The sequence below is a fragment of the Camelina sativa genome, chromosome 12 (assembly GCF_030686135.1).
Source record: "Camelina sativa cultivar CO46 ecotype springtype chromosome 12, ASM3068613v1".
NCBI classification, from domain to species: domain Eukaryota; kingdom Viridiplantae; phylum Streptophyta; class Magnoliopsida; order Brassicales; family Brassicaceae; genus Camelina; species Camelina sativa.
In genome coordinates, this window is record NC_141891.1 from 2,115,161 (window position 1) to 2,133,845 (window position 18,685).

General features: G+C 36.8%; 5 protein-coding genes, 1 long non-coding RNA gene and 1 pseudogene across 12 annotated transcripts; 3 read left to right on the plus strand and 4 right to left on the minus strand.

Moving 5' to 3' along the window:
* Positions 1 to 760: 760 nt before the first annotated feature.
* LOC104729617 (rhodanese-like domain-containing protein 15, chloroplastic) lies at positions 761 to 2,036 on the minus strand. Of its 2 annotated transcripts, none has more exons than XM_010448579.2 (5): positions 1,692 to 2,036; positions 1,380 to 1,576; positions 1,200 to 1,270; positions 1,047 to 1,100; positions 761 to 960 (listed from the first exon to the last, which is right to left on the minus strand). In XM_010448579.2, exons 1-5 carry the CDS (start codon positions 1,841 to 1,843, stop codon positions 886 to 888), a joined length of 549 nt encoding a protein of 182 aa, XP_010446881.1. In that variant the 5' UTR covers positions 1,844 to 2,036; the 3' UTR covers positions 761 to 885. The 2 variants fall into 2 exon arrangements, with proteins under 2 accessions (XP_010446881.1, XP_087335069.1); XM_087478943.1 differs by having other exon boundaries at positions 1,043 to 1,100; positions 1,692 to 2,005.
* LOC104729618 (thiol-disulfide oxidoreductase LTO1) lies at positions 1,969 to 4,756 on the plus strand. The gene is made up of 7 exons (XM_010448580.3): positions 1,969 to 2,394; positions 2,477 to 2,756; positions 3,231 to 3,487; positions 3,587 to 3,699; positions 3,850 to 3,997; positions 4,081 to 4,218; positions 4,291 to 4,756. Exons 1-7 carry the CDS (start codon positions 2,296 to 2,298, stop codon positions 4,378 to 4,380), a joined length of 1,125 nt encoding a protein of 374 aa, XP_010446882.1. The 5' UTR covers positions 1,969 to 2,295; the 3' UTR covers positions 4,381 to 4,756.
* LOC104729619 (uncharacterized) lies at positions 4,721 to 6,623 on the plus strand. The gene is made up of 3 exons (XM_010448581.3): positions 4,721 to 5,564; positions 5,657 to 5,921; positions 6,032 to 6,623. The coding sequence occupies exons 1-3, from the start codon at positions 5,438 to 5,440 to the stop codon at positions 6,249 to 6,251; spliced, it is 612 nt and encodes a 203-aa protein (XP_010446883.1). The 5' UTR covers positions 4,721 to 5,437; the 3' UTR covers positions 6,252 to 6,623.
* On the minus strand, positions 6,595 to 10,860 carry LOC104729621 (ATP-dependent DNA helicase Q-like 3). Of its 5 annotated transcripts, XM_010448582.3 has the most exons (19): positions 10,569 to 10,860; positions 10,362 to 10,469; positions 10,257 to 10,264; positions 10,070 to 10,153; positions 9,823 to 9,963; positions 9,683 to 9,717; positions 9,521 to 9,604; positions 9,349 to 9,437; positions 9,035 to 9,187; positions 8,857 to 8,953; positions 8,726 to 8,729; positions 8,492 to 8,641; positions 8,319 to 8,390; positions 8,176 to 8,241; positions 7,967 to 8,094; positions 7,790 to 7,884; positions 7,563 to 7,681; positions 7,359 to 7,468; positions 6,595 to 7,262 (listed from the first exon to the last, which is right to left on the minus strand). In XM_010448582.3, the coding sequence occupies exons 1-19, from the start codon at positions 10,717 to 10,719 to the stop codon at positions 6,818 to 6,820; spliced, it is 2,139 nt and encodes a 712-aa protein (XP_010446884.1). In that variant the 5' UTR covers positions 10,720 to 10,860; the 3' UTR covers positions 6,595 to 6,817. The 5 variants fall into 5 exon arrangements, with proteins under 5 accessions (XP_010446884.1, XP_087335065.1, XP_087335066.1 ...); XM_087478939.1 differs by lacking the exons at positions 8,726 to 8,729; positions 10,257 to 10,264; positions 10,362 to 10,469; positions 10,569 to 10,860 and having other exon boundaries at positions 8,492 to 8,634; XM_087478940.1 differs by lacking the exons at positions 9,349 to 9,437; positions 9,521 to 9,604; positions 9,683 to 9,717; ... (3 more) ...; positions 10,362 to 10,469; positions 10,569 to 10,860 and having other exon boundaries at positions 8,492 to 8,634; positions 8,726 to 8,771.
* Positions 10,861 to 11,512: 652 nt separating this feature from the next.
* LOC104729622 (F-box protein At4g35733 pseudogene) lies at positions 11,513 to 12,897 on the minus strand (annotated as a pseudogene). The gene has a single exon (XR_015575273.1). The product of XR_015575273.1 is annotated as an F-box protein At4g35733 pseudogene (transcript).
* A 932-nt stretch (positions 12,898 to 13,829) lies between these two features.
* Positions 13,830 to 16,329, minus strand: LOC104729623 (uncharacterized). Its single transcript, XM_010448584.3, has 7 exons — positions 15,992 to 16,329; positions 15,581 to 15,713; positions 15,390 to 15,493; positions 15,129 to 15,300; positions 14,892 to 15,032; positions 14,725 to 14,816; positions 13,830 to 14,631 (listed from the first exon to the last, which is right to left on the minus strand). The coding sequence occupies exons 1-7, from the start codon at positions 16,081 to 16,083 to the stop codon at positions 13,974 to 13,976; spliced, it is 1,392 nt and encodes a 463-aa protein (XP_010446886.1). The 5' UTR covers positions 16,084 to 16,329; the 3' UTR covers positions 13,830 to 13,973.
* Positions 16,330 to 16,657: 328 nt separating this feature from the next.
* On the plus strand, positions 16,658 to 17,140 carry LOC147930116 (uncharacterized). The gene is made up of 2 exons (XR_015574236.1): positions 16,658 to 16,792; positions 16,879 to 17,140. It is a non-coding gene; the product is annotated as an uncharacterized LOC147930116 (long non-coding RNA).
* The last annotated feature ends 1,545 nt before the right edge of the window (positions 17,141 to 18,685 follow it).

Sequence of the window (18,685 nt, forward strand, 5' to 3'; positions counted from 1 at the left end):
TTGATCATATTCCAATTTGGTCATGTACATGCAACACATACAAGAACAAACATCTATCTTTGTTAATATTTGAATACTTTATGTACAATCAACATTTTGAAGTCTAAACTTAAGAGAACCGACGGCTCCATTCGAAATGATATTCTTCCATATTCTTGCGACTTCGATTTTTGGTTTCCTTCAAAAATTTTGCTCTCTCTCCAATCACTGTTCCGGGTAAGACGAAGTTGGCTATGAGATTTTTTTTGGGAATCAACGGTACGCACTGTTTAATTGGGCCTATCTAAACTAAAAGGCATATAAACTTATTGTAAGAAAATGAGGATTTTAAATTGCTATATATGTTAGATTACAAAATGTTGTAAAGATCTGTATATGATCATAACATTTTTAATCAAAACTAGTCTTTGTACATCAAAACCCTCTATTAATTATATTAAAAATATGGGGACTATGATATTTTATTCATTTATAATAATATTAATTTATAGAGAATTTACATTAAGTATTATGAGCACCAAAATGATAAACATGGTGGTTACTTTTCAGGCCTAAGAAAAGGCCATCGTTGACACTCTCTCGAGTGCCCTGAAACTGTGGTTTGATCGGTTTGATAGAGCTCTACACACTTTCTCGTTTTCCTTTTGTACAGTCCTCTTAGAGCCTCGCTCTTTTTGTCCATGTATTATTTTTCTAAATCAATTTCCTTTTGATACAATGATCACTGCAGAGTGTTTAAACCATTCTTTTGAAGCCGTTCTTATGAAGCAAGTATTCTTATTAATTTGGTCATAAACGATGTCATTACAGAAACACTTGGGTTGAGAACATCTACATAAATTATTGATAATTACAGGAGGTGGTTTGGTCATGTCATGTGTGTTTTCACTCTTCTACTGGGAGCTCATTCTCCGTCCAAGCGACGTATCCCCCAGCAATGTCTGTGACCGCCGTGAATCCCTGTAAAAATCGTTTGTTCTAAATCAGGAAACTGTTGTAACTAATTCTATCACTAAGCTGTTTAAGTAGAAGTGAATCACACTTACAGCAGTGAGAAGATCAGTTGAAGCCATGATAGACCTTTCTCCGCTCTCACAACCCTACAATAGTAGTTTTAATTATTATGCTCTGATCCTCAAAGATGATGTTAAAAAGAGAGAGATTGTTCTCATCAGGGTCTTGCTAAAACGTAAACTTACGATGATGATTTCGTCGTGTTTTCTGAAATGGGACGAGACCTGTCTTAGAAAACTCGGGTTCTTGACCATTCCTGCAGCGTTTTTGGCTTTTGGTTAGTTTTAAGTTTTCCATTCAGCTGTTCCTCTGTTTAAGAACAGAGGAATGTAAAGAGTAAAGGTGGGTGATGAATAAATAATAACCTGATCCAACTCTGTACATGTAAGGTACGTTGATGGCTCTAGTCGGATGTCCGATACTGAATTCGTCTGGTGTCCTCACGTCGAGATACTTGTAACCTGCTTGAGCTAGCTCACGCGCCACTCTTACCGGTACTGATGTAGGAACTCTAGCTGCCTCTGCTGCAACATTTCCTCTGTTAGTTGTCGTTGCTTTCCTCCTTCAACGAGAACTAAGTTAGTACTACTCACATAGATATTTAATGATAACTCATATAATCCAAACTTGAGAGAGAGAGAGAGAGAGAAAAAAGAGAGATTCCGATCATTGCTCACCATCGGAAGTTTGAGTTTTGAAGATTTGCTACAATAACACTTTTTCGTGTTGGTAACTGCAAGTTGAACGATCCACATGTTTGTAGAGGTGGAGAAATAGCCAATGACCAGTTCCCAATTCGTGCGGTTGTGTTTAAAGCCGTAGTTTCCATTTCTTTTTTTTTCTTCTTTTTCTCTTAGATGCTTCGAGTCTACTTAAGATACTTCTTCAGTTCTTCTCTTGCGTTTATTATATATATACAGAGTATTGGTGTCGTGTCGCGTCAGCAAGTTTTATGTCCGATCTTGGAGTCTCTATCATTTTACGGATAAATTCAATTATGGAGCAAAGTCGATTCCAAGAATGTAATGTAAGAGCCATGCGTAGATTGATAAGTCCAACTCCGTGCCTCGTGAGTCGTGTAGAAGAGGATAACTTGCTGACTCGGATAAGATAAGACGACCGAAAGGCCCAATCTTAAGGGGCTTATTTATGGTAACTAATAGATAATATTTGGGCCTCTCTTAGGCCCACTATTGAAACAAGTGAGTGGCTGAGATAGTGGAAAAAGCTGAGGGGAAGAAGTTAACAATGGTGGAATAGAGCGCTTGTTTGACGACGACGATGATGGCGAGGTTTGTCTCCGTATCGTCTTGCCAGTTTCGTTTTGGCTTCTTTGAGTTTCCTCCTCCGTCATTAACTCCTTATCCGAGACGGTTTGAGGTAAGTTTTAGTATTGTCTTTCTTCTGTGATGGTTGAATGAATAAAGTGATCGGTCAGTTGAAGTCAGATGTTCTTAATTAGGTCTCTAGCCGGAGATTTCCGGCGATTCCGATCAAATGTTCTTCATCTGAGCCGGAGAATGGTGAGGATTCGGCGCCGTCGCTGTCTTCTCCCTCCTCATCGAGTGAAGTATCCACGACTACCAGTTCGACATACAACTGGTACACCGTACTTGGCGGTATTGGGATGTTAGATACAGCGTATTTGACTTACCTTAAGGTCACTGGCTCTGATGCGTTTTGCCCTATTGGTGGTGGCACTTGTGGAGATGTCCTGAACAGCGATTACGCTGCTGTTTTCGGTATTTCCCTAACGCTTTTTTGACTGCAGCGTTTGATTTACGTAGTTATGGTTTGGAATTTGCAATTGACTTTTGAGATTGTATGAATTTATGCAGTCCTGAATCTATAGTTTCAGTAATTGACTAAACTGTTTGCAGATTAGTTTTAAATTTGTATTTATGGAGACCTCTCTTGATTAATTGGCTAATTTTTAGGTTCTGGTGAAGTTTTTTCCACTCATATAGTAGGCATGATCAAACACTCGCATGTGATTATCTTTGTGAATCTGTGCTAAAGGCTATATATATGGCTTCAGAACTTTAGCATACATAGAACTGTTGAAGTTGAATAGTATACTTCACTCCACTTGTGTAGTATGTAGTGATTTGTTTTTCTTCTTTGTCCTATGCTCCGGCATTGTTGACCCTTATTGTCTTGGAAGTATGATGTGTTTGAAAGCTGAACTCAGTGACAATCATTTTACATTTTGCCAGGTGTTCCTCTCCCAGTGATTGGATTTGTTATGTATGGCTTAGTAACCGCTCTAAGTGCAGAGCTTGCGGAAGATAATCTACCGTTTGGAATTAGTAAGACCAATGGGCGTTTTGCGTTATTTGGGACAACGACTGCAATGGCATCTGCTAGTGCATATTTTCTGTATATCCTTAGTACAAAACTCTCAGGATCTTCATGCCTGTATTGTCTAGTGTCTGCTTTCATATCATTCAGTCTATTTTTCCTCTCTTTAAAGGTATCCTTTTATTTCTGTTTCTTTAGAGATTTATTGTATTTTAACTCAAAATAACTTCTAAAGGTTGGATTATGTTTATGTGCTCCATGCATGTGGTAGGATGTGAAGTTGCAGGAGATAAAGCAAGTTGTAGGATTACAAATATGCTTGGCAATCATAGTAGTTGCCTCCTTGACTGCTTCGTACAGTACTGCTCAACCAATCCCGTCACGGTAATCTAAGTTCATAGTTTTCTATCGGAAATCTGATGGCAACTTTAGACCTTTGTAACAAGTTGTGAAGAAATTGTTTTGCAAAGATGAATGGGTCTTATCAGGTGATATCTTTTAACGTGGATAGTTTTTTTGTTTCACTGCTTCCAGTTCTGGTGACATTGAACTGCCATATTTTAGAACAGAGATCACTTCATCGTCGAGCCCTTATGCTATTGCCTTAGCAAAACATCTAAACTCCATTGGAGCCAGAATGTATGGGGCATTCTGGTGTTCTCACTGCTTAGAGCAAAAAGAGGTAGTTCTTATAATCGGTTTGCAAGGAATCAGTAACATGCATTTATATAATTATGTTCATGTAACTTATATATCCATTTATAGATGTTTGGAAGAGAAGCGGCAAAACAACTGAATTATGTGGAATGTTTTCCGGATGGATATAAGAAAGGAACAAAGATACTCAAGGCATGTGCAGATGCAGGGATCGAAGGATTTCCAACGTGGATAATAAATGATCAGGTGAGTAGATCCTCTGAATCCTTAGTACATTTCATCGTATGACATTTCTATATTACCACTTTTATTCTTTAGGTCTTAAGCGGAGAAATAGAACTCGCTCAACTAGCAGAGATGTCTGGATTCAGCCTTGATCAGGCAAATGAGGCCAATCAACTACAGTAAATGTTGTATTGTAGAAGAAAAGAATTAGGTGAATTCGTGATTGTTCTTTGCTTGATTGATCATGATAGCTATAGGGTGGTTCTATGCAAATGCAAGTGAATGAAATTCATTGTTATTGCCATAGGAGGTTAAGGCTTCATGACATATCTCTTACCCTTCACTATTTGACCATATAAAGATGATATAGGTTCCAAACATTGCTAGGTTTCTTCTACTCATATTTGAGAATCTGCAGTCATCTGGTAGTGATATTTCTTATGTGTATCTTAAAACCGAGAAGTGTGGTTTTATGTAAGAGTATATGATGTACGCGTAGATGATTGTATATAATATGGGATACTTAATTGAAGAATTAGTCCCAAGATTTCCTTCTGAATAGTTTCCTTGCATGTGCCTCCTTGTTTTTTTTTCTTTTTTTTGGAATATTGTAATGATCCACAAATTTCGGCGTTATTATCCGTTTGATATGCAACTAGATTAAAGTTTTATTTTTTCGAAGATTCCATAGGATAGATAATATCATCGAGATATTTATTATTTATTAGTGTAAGGTAAGGAGATAAGCAATGATTTGATTTAGGGTTGCTCAATATATCAGTAATCTCAGATGAGCCTTATCCAATAACATGATGAATCATGTGAGGACTGATGAGACGTAACGCTTAAGAGCGCGCGCGGGAAAAGAGTAAAATAAAAAAAGCAGTAGCCGTTAGATGATGCAGGGGAAAAAAAACGAAGGGACCAGATTAGTTTCGGTTAACGAAGAAAGATCAAAAAGAGAGGGCACAAATGATAATAACCGTGAAGTATAGGACCCACAAAGAGGTGCGATAGATGATGATGATGATAAAAAAGGAAGATGCTATAGAATATTCGAAAAATCCCCGTCGTTTCTCACATTACCCTCCAATTTAATTCACTATTTCTTTTAATATTTTTTCTTCCCCCTTTTTAAAACTGATCATCACCTTCTTCTTCACTCGCCTCATTTGTTGTTCATCTTTCTTTACTGTGATTTTTACCGACGAAACAAGATACAGAGAGAGAGAGAAGCGATATGAGTAGTTCTCAGATTTCAGAGATCGAACAAGAGCAGCTGATCGAAAAGCTTGAGATCTTTAAGATCCATGGCAGAGACAAACATGGCCGTAAGATCCTTCGTATCATCGGAAAATTCTTTCCAGGTACTCAACTCATAACAAATCAGTTCTGTTTCTTTTTTTTTTCTCTATTTGAAATCTTCTAATTCGAGTTTTTTCTTTGCTTGTCAAATCAGCACGATTTCTATCACTAGATGTGTTAAAGAAGTATCTAGAGGAGAAGATCTTTCCTCGATTAGGAAGAAAACCATTCGCCGTGCTTTACGTTCACACCGGAGTACAGAGGAGCGAGAATTTCCCAGGAATCTCAGCTCTTAGAGCGATCTACGACGCGATTCCAGTTAACGTCAGAGACAATCTCCAAGAGGTTTACTTCCTTCATCCTGGTCTTCAATCACGTCTCTTCCTCGCTACTTGTGGCCGATTCCTATTCTCCGGCGGGTGAGTAATAATAATATAATCTAACCGCCGCGTTTTTTTTAAATTAATTTTCTGGTCAACGACTTTTTTTTGTTATTGGACTCGTTTTGATTAATTGGTGTGGTGATTAGGTTGTACGGGAAGCTGAGGTACATAAGCAGAGTTGATTATCTATGGGAACATGTGAGGAGGAACGAGATTGAGATGCCGGAGTTTGTTTACGATCACGATGATGATTTAGAGTACCGTCCGATGATGGATTACGGTCAAGAGAGTGATCACGCTAGGGTTTTCGCTGGAGCCGCCGTTGATTCATCAGTCTCTAGTTTCTCCATGCGGTGTATCTCATAGGCTTTTGGAAAAAAAATATCCACTAGATCTCGGATCGTATCTTATAAATATAATAATATACGATTGAAGGAAATTTTCCAAAAAAAAAAATATATAGTTGTGCTTTTTTTGAAATTAGTGAGCGTTTTTTACGGAAAAACAAAAGAAAGCAGTTGGCGTTTTGGATAGGGGAAGCAGTGGAGAATCTTTAGATTTTTCTTTGTCTTAATTAAGTTCTTTTTAAATCTTAAATTTGTAGATCTTTTTTCTTTAATGTGGTAGTTGTCACTTGTGAGTTATTTATATGTGCTAATTGTATATTGGGATGTCATATGCGTGTGTAATACGTCGTCCTTCTGTTAAATGATAAAAGAAAAATAGCCAATTTATTTACACAGCAAATGTCAAGTTTTAATCATGTGAATGAAATACTTGTCACAAATCGGGTAGAACACTAATTATTGTATATGTTACGACTTTAAGAGACATTGCGACCGATGCTAAAAGCTAAACTACAAAAAGAAAAATGAAAAACCGTTGTTGGCTAGTGAACTGATATCCTGAGGGTTTTTAGCTACTACTTTTTTTTATTGAAGCTTCATTATCTTTGCCGGTTTCTTGTCATCAAAACCTTCAGAAGATTTATCTGCCGATGTGTTTAGCTTCATTTTTCTCCTGTTGACGAACTCTGAGAATGACGGAACATGTGGAAGCTTAATAGGCGAACGGCTCGGACTCACCACTAGCTTTTGTGTCGTTTCATCAACATGTGACTCGGTAGTGTTAATCTTGCCATCATCTTCTTCCTCTATGTTCTCAGAATGTTCTACCAGTAACGGCTCTTTTATTGGTTCTTCTTCTCCACCTGAACTGACCACTGAGCTAAGTCGGGTCATTAGGTCGTCTCTGTTTGCAGTTCCTAACCATCTAACAGTACTAGCTATCTGCGAGTAGTAAAACGATTTCCCTGCTTTGCTATATTTTCTATAGCACTCGTTTTCAAGAAACTCGCTTGCTTTTTGGGAATCAATCCTGCAAAATTAATTTCGAGGTTCCAATTAATGAGAAAAGAGACCGACTCATTAAGCTTCTGAAACTAAAAACACTTGAGAAGATAGAGATTTTTACTCCTTAACACTGGCGAGCTGCTGAAGTACTCGTGTCAACTCATCCAAGAGTCTCTGCTTGCTGGATTCCCTTAGTACTTCAGATATTGCGTTCTTCTCCGACTTTTTGACCTGCAAACGGTTCCAATAGGCTTTGCTAAGTTAAACTGAAAGAATGATCTCAACTTCTGTTTCTAAAGAAGATAAAGTGAAATTGTTACCAAACCTGTTTGTTCCTTTCGTAGTACTTTTCCTCAGCTTGCTCTAGTAAAACCAGTTTCTCGTCTAGCCCCAATTTTTTTGATAGTTTAGGTTCTGCTAGGCTTTTGGCAGCCTCATTGGCATCTGGATGTAAGTGAATCAACATGTGAGTTAGACATTTAAAAGCTACAAGAAGTTTTTAATCGAAAAGATTGGATATGCATGCGCTTATATATCAAGCAAGTGAGTTACCATCTGAATCTGAAATTTCCTCATCGGAATTGCTTCCATCTTCATTACGATTCCAAAACTCAGAGTACTGTCCCTCATTGGTCATTTCGTTCGAGCTTGCAAAAGAAAGGGTACAGAGTTCAGTTAAAGAGTTTGTATACCTTGCGACGCATATTTAGATGCGGTTAAAGGCAAAACCTGGTGATGAAAATTCGAGAAGAATTTTGTCTTCGTGAGGCAGTAGTCATGAGCTCCTCCAAGGAATGAGCAACTTGATTTGGATGCTTGCATGCATCACACGTTTTTTTGCATTTCTGCGCAGGAAACTGCTTGGAACAAGAAAATTAGCAGCTTACCTTAATAGAGCGTTAAGAAATTTGACTGAATCAGTAAAATACAAGTCACACCTCTTCACCAAAGCTCTCTAGAATCTTTTTTCTTCGGCATCCAGAACCTTCGCAGTATTTCACAATCTAAATACATGCAGCATGAATAAGAATAAGTTTCAACTACTATACACAGAAGCTGAAAGAACCAAGAAATCATTAACCTGTTCAAAGTCAGATGTAGGCTTCTTAGAGGATTGGGATTTTTTATTCTCCGAATTCCGCAGCAGAAATTCCTAGCAAAGATTGGTAAAGTAAGTTAAAAAAAACTCACAAAAAAAGAGTCATAGAATGAAAATTTTGAAGCCAAAAATTGTCATAAGCAGATCAATATTACCATTTTCTTTCTGTCATCTACACCATAATATAGTACACTTCTTGAGGGTAATTGATCCCGACCTGCTCTACCAGACTCTTGATAGAAAGATTCCATTGATTTTGGAATGTTTAAATGACAAACCATTCTGACGTCCTTCTTATCTATACCCTAGAAAGTCAGTAGTCTGATCATGCTACAGTACATAAGAAGTAAAAAATGAGAGATGCAACATGAGAAAGAATCTTCGTTTACCATTCTGAAGAAAAACCAGTAGAGCGTTTACCATGCGCCCCAAGAGCTCCCAAACATAATAAGACGCAAATAAGATGATCACAATAAACCCAGGACTCAAATGCAAGGTAGTTCACAGGAGTAAATCATACCCGAAAGCCACTGTGGCAACAATAACTTGCTTCTTTGAGGACAGCCAGTCATCTAAAACAGCACTCCTCAGTTTGCTATTGAGTCCTGCATGATAGGCTGCAAACATATAGATAAGAAAATGTCAGCGCTTGTGGCTCAATATTGAAGCAGATAAAGGTAGATGAGACGGTTTTTTACCAGCAGAAGAGATCCCAATACTGGTGAGATGAACAGACAAGTCATCACAAGTCGTACGCTCAAGGCAATAGATAATTGCACAAATACTTCCACAAGACTTGAGCAAGTTGCCCAGATCAGTATATGCATTATCTATAAGATCTTTATACCGAACTGCACCAACAAAAATTTGTTTAGATGATAGGAAAACGTTACTTGAAAATCCATTGTATATAGTAATTAAAGATTCTCAAACAGAACAACATTGGGAATACCTCATAATAACAATTTACAGAGAGAAATATCATACACAAATTAATAGGTCAAAGGGAAACCTTCATAGAAGATATTTGGGCGATTGAAAGAAGACTTGAGGACCAAAGGATCCCGCAAACTCAAGGAGTCGATAACATCCTTTTGTACCCTACAAATAAAAAATTGCTGTTGAGAACAGATCTACAATCTACACACATGTTCTTATTATAATGCACTGGAAAAGAAAATCACTTAGGAGCAGCAGTAGCAGTAAGAGCCAACACGGGAACATCTGCCAAAGAATCTCTTAAGGTTGAAAGTTGACGATAACTAGGTCTGTAATATGACAACACAAGTTAGACTATAGTAAGAGGCCACAGATAAGAATGCTTACACAATCACCAAATAATAAACCTGAAGTCGTGGCCCCATGATGAGATGCAATGTGCCTGACATATACATAAACACTCGAGAAAATTAAAACGGACATTCAAGTTCAACACGTTACGCCCTCCTGCTTAGCAGCTCTTGTTTAGGCATTTCAAGGTCCTTACCTCGTCTATAGCTATAAGATTTAGTAAACCCCTAGAATGGAGTTTTCTCAGCTTCAACATAAATCCTTTCGTCGCAATCAATTCTGGAGTAACATAGAGCAATCTTACTGATGGTTTTCCAGAATCAAGGTCTTCATGTATCTAAAAACCAAATTCAAGAATCACATCCAAGAATAAACAAAGCTTAGAATTAAGTTATAGATATATATATACACACAGACGAAGAAACACACAATAGTCAAATCACCTTGTTCCTAACATGTGCAGCTTGGGTGGAAGAGAGATACTCAGCAGCAATACCCTTCTCCTTGAGCGCCATTACTTGATTTTCCTTTTAGCAAAAGAGAAAAAAAGAATGGTCCTTCAAAATCCATTAACAAGAAAGCTGTAAAGGAGATAGAACACCAAAATAAGAAAGGAACAATGCCACTTACCATCAAAGCTGAGAAGGTAAACACAAGAGAAACAAAACACATAGTTAGAGACACCAATCAAAACACACAGATTCTCCAATCCATGAATCATGAAATTAAAATTACCAATCAAAGGAGAGACAACAAGGACGATTCCAGGTTTAGCTAGTGCAGGTATCTGATAACAAATCGATTTCCCTCCTCCCGTCGGCATCAAACAAAAACAATCTCTTCCTGATTATGATCAATGACAATTACAGTAGCGAAATAATTTCAAAATTCAAACGAATCGTTCAAGAGTAAAAGCGAAAAAAAATCATGTATAACACATACCAGATACAACAGCTTGAATAGCCTCCAATTGCTTCCCTCTGAAATCCGCATGACCAAAATGCCATCTCAAAAGCTTCACCAATGCTTCTTTCCCGGCTACATTCTTATCGGAGCGCTGTACATTCTGTACCGGCAACGGCGATTTCTTCATATCTATGTTTCAACTCTTCAACCGCCTCGTTAAAAACTAACAAATATCTGGAGACGATTGTTCGAGTGCTTGTGATGGTTTCATTCGTCGATTCTGGGAAAAAAATTCGAAGAATCTGTCGACGCTTCCTCGAGACGCTGCGGAAAGTGACGAAGGGGGGATTGATAAAATATGAAACGACGCCGTTTTCGAACCGGGTACCTGAATTGGACGATAACCAAACCAAACCAAATAATCTCAACTTTACCATAATTTAGTTGCCCGGTCAGCAATAAACGGAATTAATCCCTCCCCCAAACCATTGTTTGTTGTGCAATCGTGATTCCGGTTTTACTCAATGGCAATGTGTTTGGAGAATAATGGCGTATCATATAGTCTAGTCTGTACCAGTATAGTCACAATCCAAATTCAAATATGATATAGTATAATGTTGAGATTTTATTCCATCTAAACAACTACAAGTGGTCTACAACCTATTCTTCTGATTACGAAAATAATTTACCCAATACCACCACATTAACATGACAGACTAAAGTAAACTCGAGGAAGAGGCGGAGAAAGCAGATGTGGCGTCGGAAAGGACAAAAGGCGATTCCTCATAGTCCGATCGATAGCAAGACGGAGACTATGAGAGTTGCTAAAAGAAACAGAATTGTGCATGATGCACTTGTTACAACTTACATGCATGACACTTGTTACATCGTTTTGAACTGTTATAAACAAGGAGTCGAAACCTTCTGAGAAACATGAAGGATTCTCTAATCGGTGCACCCCAAAATATAAACACTAAAAATGGTCTCAAAGTCTGCAAATTCCGATTTATCCTTTGCAAATTTTCAATTTACTTAGAAAAGTTTAAGTAAACAAGCAAAATCAGACAATGTGAAAGGAAAATAGGTAACCAAAAAAAAAAAAGGTGACAAACAAAATCAGAATCTGAAAAACAATTTTTACTCTAATGGGCAAAGACGAAAGATTAAAAACTGATAAGTAAAAATATTCTCAAACAAAAGAAGGAATAAGCATCTCAAAACAACTCTGAGAAGAAGAATCAGCCATTTTAGTAATACTACCATCACCAAGCTTGAACACTTCAACGTCGTTAATTATCCCTACCTTGTCTATAAAATAGATGGAATTCTCCAAACATCCATAATACTCTCTAGCCAAGACAGAGAAACAACTATCCGTAGCCATCACAAGAGCTTTATCTCCCAAAGACTTAACCTCAACCCATTTAACATTTTCCACGTCCATCTTATAAACCTTAAAACCGGTGGTCCTTTCTACCTTAACTCTCTTTTCGGTAAATATCTTACAGAAACGATGAACAATGCATAGGTCTCCACAATACTCCACCAGCTTCCTCTCTTTGCAATAATCAACCTCGTAGTATTCCAGTGGAGTTGATGGACCGTATTGATATATGTTGAGCTCAGATAAACTAATCCACCAAATTGCACCTTTCCAGTCCAAGGCATAAAGATGACCTTTGTGAAGTAGTATATCCGAGAAATTTTCAACTTCTTCATCCACGATTCTTGCCCAAGGTTTATTAATTTCGCTACTATTGCACCACCAGATTTGCATGTTGCAATTAACTACGAAAACCAGATCCCTTACCAGAACAACTCTAGGAAACTTATATGATGTTACGCTATTCGAACCATGCTCGTAATATTGAACGTCATATGATTGATGAATCTCTGAAACCGTGAACTCCAAAAGGTCGAGGGTTTTGCCGGAAGGAGAGTTGATGGAGTTACGAGAGAGAGGAGAAAGGAGTTTCGATTTAGAGGAGACACCATAGATACCTTTGGTTTTGATAAGCCATCCTTTGTCCGGACGTGACGAGATAATCACACGACAGAGAGCTGCGGGAGAGAGTATACACCTTTTAGAATCGTAGGACGAAAGACGGCGTCTACGGTTGCGATTTATGTGGTTGGGAAAACGCTTTTTCTTCGTCACCACAGATGAACGCCATGTTTTGCAGATGCTACGGAATCGTACAAGCTCGACTTTGGAGAAGAGACCGTTGGCTATATAGTCAAGGAGGTCTCTGGGTAAATCAGACCACTCGATGACTTTACTCATCTCTGTTTGGTTTGCTGAAACCCTAGCATTATTTGAATTCATCTGAAAGATCTATGGAGAAAATCGAAGAGTAGATATGTTTGTATACATATATATACATATCCTAAATCTGACTTGTAAACAATATATTTTACTTTTTTTTGGTCAACAAAAATATATATTTTACTTTTTTATATGGAAGTTGTTTACTATTATATCCTATTTTCATTGAATGGGTTAATTAATTTCTTTTAAAAATTAATTTGATTCCCTATTACAATTAATTTTTCACTTTTTGACTTGACCAATATTAAAATTTTGGATATAATGACAAAAATAGGCCAATATTTTTGCTTCTTAAATAAAACTTTTTTTTTCCTACTATACAGACTACAATACCCTGTTTGGCCTATTTTTTATTAATAAATTATACATGACATTGAATAAAATAAAAGATATTTCTATTCATAAAGTTTGATGTAATGCATAAATGTATTAAACTATCATGATTTTATATCATACATCCAAGTCCAACCATGAAAAAGAAGAGTGCTATTTCAAAAACTTATTTCCTTATTATACAGAAAAAAAATTTGGGCTAATTTGTTATTTTACGTGTTTTTGATTTTGAACTTATAGTTAATCAAATTATTCCAATTAAAATTTATATGTCGCCAGCTAAACTGATACGGTGGACATCATGCAGGAGGAGTAACGGTTTGCAATAAGATTGATGACTTCTTCAGGTGAATCAGACCACTCACTTTAATCCATCTTTGAGTAATCGACGGGTTCTCTCTGTGTTATTATTACTTGTCAGAGAAACAACTTCAAAACAGAGAGCTTCTAAGATTGAAACTTGAAAATACATGCACAGTAAGTAGTTAGTTTATGCATTCCTAACGTAGAGAAAAATATAACACCGAATCTGATGGGATGTTTACCTAATTTAATTTACAAAGATTAATGAATTAATGTCAATAACTGTTTAGCATATATTTTGGATTTCAGAAAAGCCAATTTCCAGTTCAGAGTTTATGTAACGGTTTAACTATATTTTCTGACAAGATCACAACAAAACCGAACCGTTATTCAGTAAGTAGTAAAAAAAAAACGTATCTTCGTTCTTTTTCATACACAAAAAAATGAACACATAGCAGTAGTGGAAGCTTCCGGCTTCAGATCAACGGGCCTTTACTGTGTCTGATTGCTTCAAAACGTGCAGCCAACATATCATAGTCAGGTAGTTTTGGGTGAACATGGTGACCGCTTGAGTCCCGTCTGGACTCATCGGACTGAGGAGCCTGAGGCGGTGCTCGGTTTGGTGGGAGAGAAGAAACACGAGCCTGCGGTGTTTCTTCTGGCTCTGTCTCTTCCTCGTAGTAATCTGACTCATCAAACTTGATCTCAGAAGTTGCAGGAGGAGGAGGAGTAGGAAGTGATGGAGAGCTGTAGCTGTGTCTCCTCCTCATTGTTTCCTTTGCTTCTGCTTCGGTCTTTGTATAGTCTTCCTCATAGTCAGATTCATTAACACCCGGGTTGTTGTAGCTGTATCTTCTACCGATGCCTCTGTATTCTGCACTAGGTTTTGCGTAATAGGAACTTGTTTCGGAGTCTCGTGATTGTCTCCTCGAACCTGGATGATGCTGATGATGATCCTTCTGATTTGTTGAATGATCGGAAGATACAGAGAACTCCTTGGTGCTGTCTCTTCTGGCAGCTAATAAGGATGCTACTTGTGCTGCTGCAACTGCCTGTTTGGCTAATTCTGTAGCTGCTTCCGCTGCTGACTCAGTGTCATGATAATGCGTGTTGATGCTCGTGCTACTACTCGATCTGACAAGCAAAACAATAAGAAGACTTCATATTTTTCTGATCCCATATCAAGTCATCGACATTGTTAAACCAATAGCTGAAATGCATGCATACCTCAGAACTTCTTTGGTACGATCAATAGGCTCGTTGCTAGCTGCACGATTAACCGGTAAGCTTGAGGCGCTTACAAACTTGCGTGGCCCATCCTGTTAATACAAGAAGAACACAACTTTTAAGATGCTGCTTTTGAAAAACAAAGAGGGAGATTAAGAGAGACATACTATGTTTTCTTCCTCAGGTTTGAGAAGTTCTTCTTCTGTCTCTGTAGTGTCCCAATCAACTTGGAATTCCTTTGCAATTTCCTTCATGATTTTCAGTTTGTATTCTCCACCCGGATTTCTAACCGAAAGCTTATCAATCAACTACAAATGCAACAAGAGAGAAAATACAAAGTTCAAGATATATCATGTTGCATCTGAATATGAAACCAGAAACATGAATGAAGATGATTTAGTTACCATCCGGTTTACGCCGCAGCTAGGACGCAAATCAGTAGCAGCAGATACAAAATCTTTCCCATATTTCTTCTCAAATATGTCTCTCAGATCTCCAAGCTCAGGAATCTCAGAGCATCTAGGCGCAGCAAAAATCAAACTAGCTACACCTTCTTTAAGATCCACAGGACATTGCCTAAAAAAGAAAGCCAAACAACATATAAGAACCCAAAACTGAAGTCAAGTAAAGAGACAATTGAAAACTAATAATAGCTATGAACATACTTTTGCTTGGTGATGATAGTGAGTCGAGAAACAATAAGTTCACAGAAAAGCTCGATGAGTTCGTTAGCTGCCTGAATGTTCTGTTCCCTTATCACATGCTCAACCTGTCACAAAAGTAACATTCTCTCATCAAATTACATGGAATTGCTGAAAATTCTAAAAAAAAAGTGAAGCAGGAAAGTGAAATATACTCTGATTCGAGCAGTGGCATCTTGACCGGATTGAAGAAGAACAGCGATGTCACGCCTCATCTGCTTCACCACAACTTGTCTCTTGTTCCTCAGTAGCTTAATCCGAGCCACAGCCATCTTCGCCGCCGTTTTGCTTTTTTTTTCCCCAATCAAAATCCAACAAAAAAAACACAGACTTTTAATCTTAGAAAAGCCTAGATCTGTAATTTCTCAAACGCAGATCAAAATTCAAACTTTATTCCTATAAAAAGACACTAAGAATACCCAGATCGAATCTCGAGATAAGAAGTGTCACCACACTAAAAAGACCCTAACTTTTCAATTATTTCTTGAGCAGCGAACCAGATTGGAGGAAAATTACGAATCTAAGAAACATTAAATCGATAAAGATGATGAGTTAGAGTACCATACCATTTAGAGGAGTTAAAGCCACGACGGAAGAGAGAAAGACTAAACTTCATGAGCTTCTTGGTCTGCGCAGAGGCTACTTCGGCCGCCGTCATTATCTTCTCACACACCGCGTCTCTGACACAGAAGAAAGAATAAGAAAATAGATGTTGAAGAAGGGACGCTAGTGTGAGTGTGTAAGTAACGGTCAGCTGAAATTAGTAAAGTAACGCTCTTTCTGGTCCCACAAGAACACACCGACTTAACTTAGCTGGACTCGGGAGAAATTGTGTGACCATGTCAAAATATAGCCGTTGTATCATAGACACGTTGCCAAACCCAACGAGCATCCTAAGCACCGTGGCTTGTTGATTGATGACATGTGTGATTCATTGATTCTAAAATGGGCTTGGGCTGTAATAGGCTGGATTTTAGTCATGGGCTTTTACTGAGTCAAACTTATCTTGTGTCTAGTCAAAAAAATTTTAAGTCAAACTTATTATCTACCATAATTAAGAGATTCTATTTTTATCTTTTTTTTTTTCTTGGTAACAAACTATTCATCATTTAAAAAAATATTTTTCTATTCTTATCTTGTTCATAAATATGGTTGATGCAGAATCTTTCAGATTTAATTTTACTAAATTAGCACATTTTCTCTATTCTATATAAACGTTATACATTATTTCAGATATTGTCATCTTCTTCACCAACTCTTTCTAGTTCTACAAATTTATCTAAAGAAAAAAAAAAAAAAACAGATTTACATGACCATGGGAAAATTTTCATCAAATGCTGCTTTCATCATCCTTTTAGTTTTTATTGGTAAATTCATTTTTTAAATATAATATCATATTAAAGAATTGTATTGTGTTACTAATATTTTATTATACACTTTTTTTGTATTGTAGTGATGATATTCATAACAGTTGAGATCGTCGAGGCGAAACGTGTCTTACTTGGTAGGTTTGAACGTTGTACGCCACCATGCAAAGAATTATGTTTTGGTACAGGCTGCAACTGCGTATGTGGATAATGTGATCCAGGTCTTAAAGTAAACGATGTACATTATAATAATTAAAAATAAAATATTGTTTGGTATGGTTGTCTACTTAAATTTTTATTTGAGAATTGTGTCAATAAAATTAAGAAAATTAAGTTTTTATTTGAGAATTGTGTGAATCAAACTAAAAAAAATACGTACCTTTAACCTCTGGATTTTATTTTCTTCCGTTCGAAAAAATGAAAGATTTATCTACTATTTTTTTTTTTAAAATGAAACAATAATATACTAATTGAACATGCAAAAGTCCTCATAGTAAATAGTTAATATATCCACAAAAAAATGGTGACATTTGTTTAATTAATTATTATTGCAACTATGCCATATGTAAATTGCTTTTTACGAAATAATACTAATAATCAGTAATTATCCTATTTTAAACATTAAAACTAGTGTTTCTGCATTCTTATATATTTCTTCACATTTCTCGTTTTAGGCAGTAAAATTACAGATATTTATAATATATCTAGTCCTTTTCTCATAATTATAATAAGTGCATAAACTTTATACAAGAGATGTTCGCACCTGAACGAGTTACAAACTTATACAACAAACACAGATCCTCTAAAACATGGACGAATGTCTAAACTCTCTCCAAAAAAAAAAAAAAAAATCAAACCAAGACAGGAGAACGAATCGACCTGGTCAAGAGCAAATAATTTATTTTCGAATTTGATCCGTTTTTGAATTATACGGAGAGGATGTTAAGAAGAGAGACTCTAGCAGGACAATACATAGCGTAACACAAAACAAGTCATTACACACTCGTCTCTTGCCTCATTCTCACCAAAGCATTCGTCTCTTGATCATCACCATCACACCAAACAACACTCTCCAAAGACGCGTCTGTCTCTCTTTCAACATTAATTATCATATATTTCTGGATCTCCCTCTTGATATCTTTCCTCGACGCCATGTGAACATCTACGTCACTCTCAAGGCTAAACTTACGATGCCATGTAAAAAAACTGACGATGTCAAAATATAGCCGCTGTATCATAGACACGTTGCCAAACCCAACGAGCATCCCAAGCAAAAGCATCCCTAAGCAGTGAAAACAGTTTGAATAGCACCGTGGCTTGTTGATTCACATGTGTGATAATCATTGATTCCATAACAGGCTGGATACTAGTTTTGAGTCAAATATTTTTGAGTCAAACTTATTATCTAACCACCATATTAGGAGATTTTATCTGATCTTATTCAAACATATCATTAGCAAAAAATCTTTGATAGTATTAATCTCTAATCTCTATCCTATATAAACGTTAACATTGTATCAGATATTCTTATCTTCTTCACCAACTCTTTCTTGTTCTACAAACTTATCAAAAGAAAAAGAAAAAAAGAAAACAGATTGACATGACAATGGGAAAATCTTCATCCAAGACTGCTTTCATCATCCTTTTAGCTTTTATTGGTAAATTCAATGTTTTAATATAACATGGTATTAAAAAATTATATTGTGTTACTAATGTTTATTATACACTTTTTTTTGTGTTGTAGTTATGATATCCGTAACGGTTGAGATCGCTGAGGCGAAACGTCTCTTACTTGAAGAAACTCCTCTTGACTTATTGCATCATGAATCTTCTTCACCGACGATTAAGCCACTTGGTAGGTTTGAACGTTGTACGCCACCATGCAAAGAAATA